This window comes from Pundamilia nyererei, unplaced genomic scaffold (genome assembly GCF_000239375.1).
Source record: "Pundamilia nyererei isolate P.nyererei 1_Seehausen unplaced genomic scaffold, PunNye1.0 scaffold00292, whole genome shotgun sequence".
NCBI classification, from domain to species: Eukaryota; Metazoa; Chordata; class Actinopteri; order Cichliformes; family Cichlidae; genus Pundamilia; species Pundamilia nyererei.
In genome coordinates, this window is record NW_005187693.1 from 442,182 (window position 1) to 445,314 (window position 3,133).

Consider the following 3,133-nt stretch of genomic DNA (forward strand, 5'->3'; position numbering starts at 1 on the left):
AGCAAACTGCTTGCTAATCTGCTGCAATGACCCGGTTACAGGACGAGGCAACAGAAAGTGGACTAATTAAACTATAAAAACAAGTAGCAGCTACAGCTGAAATATAACAACTAATGGCTCAAAATGCTGTTGAATAAATGTAAATAAAAGCTAACAAACTAAGAAACAAACTCAGTGTTTAAGTTCAGAGATTTTTATAGTTATTTTTAGACAATCTGTTCTTTACCATGTTAAGTACAGGTTTTGTTTTATGTAAATAATTTCATGGTCATAAAAATATGACCATGAATAAAAATCTTGACCCCGTTATTGATTTAACTTCTCAGACCTGTAAGTGTTGCCCATCCTGTATATACAGTATGTGATATATCTTAACTATATACTGCATGATATCTAATGAATTACATTTCTGTGCTAAAGATAAGAGTGGCCCTAATCTGAATGTTACTTCTGCTCACAGGAGGAGTTTACTTTGAGGTCTCAGCCAGAGAAAACCATGAAGGAGTCCATGCTGCCTTCCTACATCTCTGTCAAGAGGTGGGACTTTGTTTTTGCTGATATTTGTTAGTCCAAAATATTAGAATTTGACTTAGCTATCGGTGTATTCTGAGTCCATCCACCTATGTGGGACTTTCTGCTTTCTGTGAAAATGGATTTCATTTCCCCTTGATGCCCATAAATACAGAAAACACAGAAAAAACATGTGTTGGTCCAGAAAGGATCACAAAAAGCCCGTAATAGACTGGTTTGTATATTTGTTTTTTCTAGTGGAGTAATTTTTGCCCAAGTGGTTTGTTTCATTTTGGGTATGTTTAGACTTTCTGCTTCCTTTTGTGGCGCTGCAGAGAGTAGGTTCCCAAACGCTGGCTTGTTGAATCATTGTGTAAATCTGCGGTTCTCTGTAGCTTTTTGAGTCTTTCAGGTCATTGTTTTGGTTTTCAGTTCCAGCTTTCATTAAGTTTAAAGTTTGGTTTTAATGGTGTATTTTTTGGATAAGGTTTTTTTTTCCTAATACAGACAACGCTTGAGAGATTTCACATGACAAGGGAGGAAGTGGTAGTGGTGATATAAGTCACACTCACTTAATTTTGATGGAGTCTGGGAGAGTGGTTGTCAGATTGCAGGATATGAGATCTGTATGGGTGCTGCTAATTGTCACATGAGGAATGCATGAAAATATTTCAGTGTTTTGAGCAGCAATAGTCCTTTGAAGGGAGTGAAAATAAGCAGTAAACACAATACTAACATTGTATCAAGCTTATATGGCCAACGTGCTGTTCCTCTACACGTACTGTGGAGGAATGTCATTAATTCAGCCAGGTAACTTCAGGCTTACCCCACCTTTTGCTGGAATATATCGTCGTGGTAACTGCAAATATAACCTTCTGACCAATCAGTTCTCCACAAAAGTGTCACTTTTCCTGAAAGTGTGCCGACAGAGTCTAAACCTTTTCTGTAGTGCCTAATATCTTTGTGTTTCCCTGATAAGCTTTAGTAATAAAGACTTTTAGACTTAACTTTATTCCTTTTTTTTGTTTCCTGTTAACTGCAAACATATTTACAACAATTTTATTATTATAAGCCCTTAAATGTCATCTTAAAACAGGACACCTGTTTGAACTTCTGTCATATTTGAACATAGTCTACGCCTTTGTTTGAATCCAGTGGAATATAAACCAGATTTGATTTCAAACATTCATTCAAACTTAATTTTCTTCCAGTACTGACTTGAATTAGTTTAGCAGGCATCAGTTTTAAATTGCAGCAAAATTGACTTGTTCTCATATGTAATTACATTTTGACAAGTCTGTCTGTCTTCTGTCCCGCAGGTGATCCGGGCACTGGGAGGAGGGAATGGGGAGAAGAGAAGAGGAGGACTCCACCTGGCCAGACCCAAATCTCCCAACATGCAGGAGCTGAAGAGGAGGTTCAGGCAGGTCCTCTCCTCCAAAGTCAAATCAGCCACGACCATCTGAGTGCAGTACGGGCTGAAAAATGACAACCTGCAGCCGGGCACGTGGCGGAAATAAGAGCTAAAACGCCAAACGGAAAAAAAAAATCACAAGAAGAGTTTTATGTTTGGACATATGGAGCCATTACTGGCATGAAAAGACATGTGTGGTGTGTGTGTGGTGATCAAAGCTTCTCGAGAGCACAAGGAGTCCTGATCAGATGGATGAAACAAAGCCTTTCTGGCAGGCGAGCTCTTCTGGAAGGAACTTGTGGTCAACACGACCTCTTTCCAGACTCGAGTACAGCAAAGACGCTGCCCAAAGCTGAAATGACAGATAAGGCCAAACAAACAGCTTGTGTTGTATCAGAAACTTTGCATGTTTGTCATGAAAGGCAGCAGAACTTTCTGACATGTTTATGTCTTATTTCTTTCCGGTTAAAAGCCAATGAATACATCGTGAACAAAGTGAATTAAATATACCAAAAACAGCGAAGACGTATCAGATTTATCCGGTTTGTTTTACATGACTCAACATCTCTTATTTCATCTCTCAACTGTGTTACATATTCATTGTTCTGTTTTGTTTTTTACTTACTGGGGAATAAAATGTTACTCAAAAGACATCGTTTTGTTTCTTTTTCCTATGCTGGGGTCAATCCAGTTGAGAATGACGACATAGTTCAGTGTTTCCTGAAACCAAATATATGAAATATGAGTCTCCTTTCTCTCTGAGACATGGTGTTCTGAACTAAAACAGGAAATGACCCAACGAGGCAGGCGTTCAAGGCTATAAGCTGAGACAAATGCTGGCATTTGATGACAGGAAGGAAGTCCTTTTGTAACAAAATAAACTCCTGATATTTATGGAAGATCAATGCTGTCAATAATAAAACACACACACAAGCATGTTTTGTATTCAAGCAATATCTGTTATTTAGTTAATTTACTTGAACTTTAAACTGTAATTGTCCTTTTAAATTTAAAATATACAAGAAATCTGGGTATTTTCCATTTTATTAACTTAAAAAAAAATGGCGTAAATTAGTTCATTTTCATTTTAGCATTAACTGAAAATGATCTTAAAACATGATATTTCAGAAAACATACACTTATTTCATAGGACAGGTGCACAGCAGAGGTTGTCCATCATCAGTAAATAAAGATTTATAAATCTCTTTT

The 3,133-nt window shown here is 37.3% G+C and overlaps 1 protein-coding gene across 1 annotated transcript in view; it reads left to right on the plus strand.

The window, feature by feature from the left end:
- The window catches only part of rasl11a (RAS-like, family 11, member A), a 19,343-nt gene extending 16,768 nt beyond the window's left edge, over window positions 1-2,575 (plus strand). Inside the window, exons 7-8 of the mRNA XM_005750924.2 lie at window positions 461-537; window positions 1,830-2,575. Of these exons, the coding sequence (XP_005750981.1) occupies window positions 461-537; window positions 1,830-1,976 (224 nt within the window). The 3' untranslated portion in view covers window positions 1,977-2,575. The remainder of the gene's footprint in view (window positions 1-460; window positions 538-1,829) is intronic.
- Window positions 2,576-3,133: the final 558 nt, after the last annotated feature.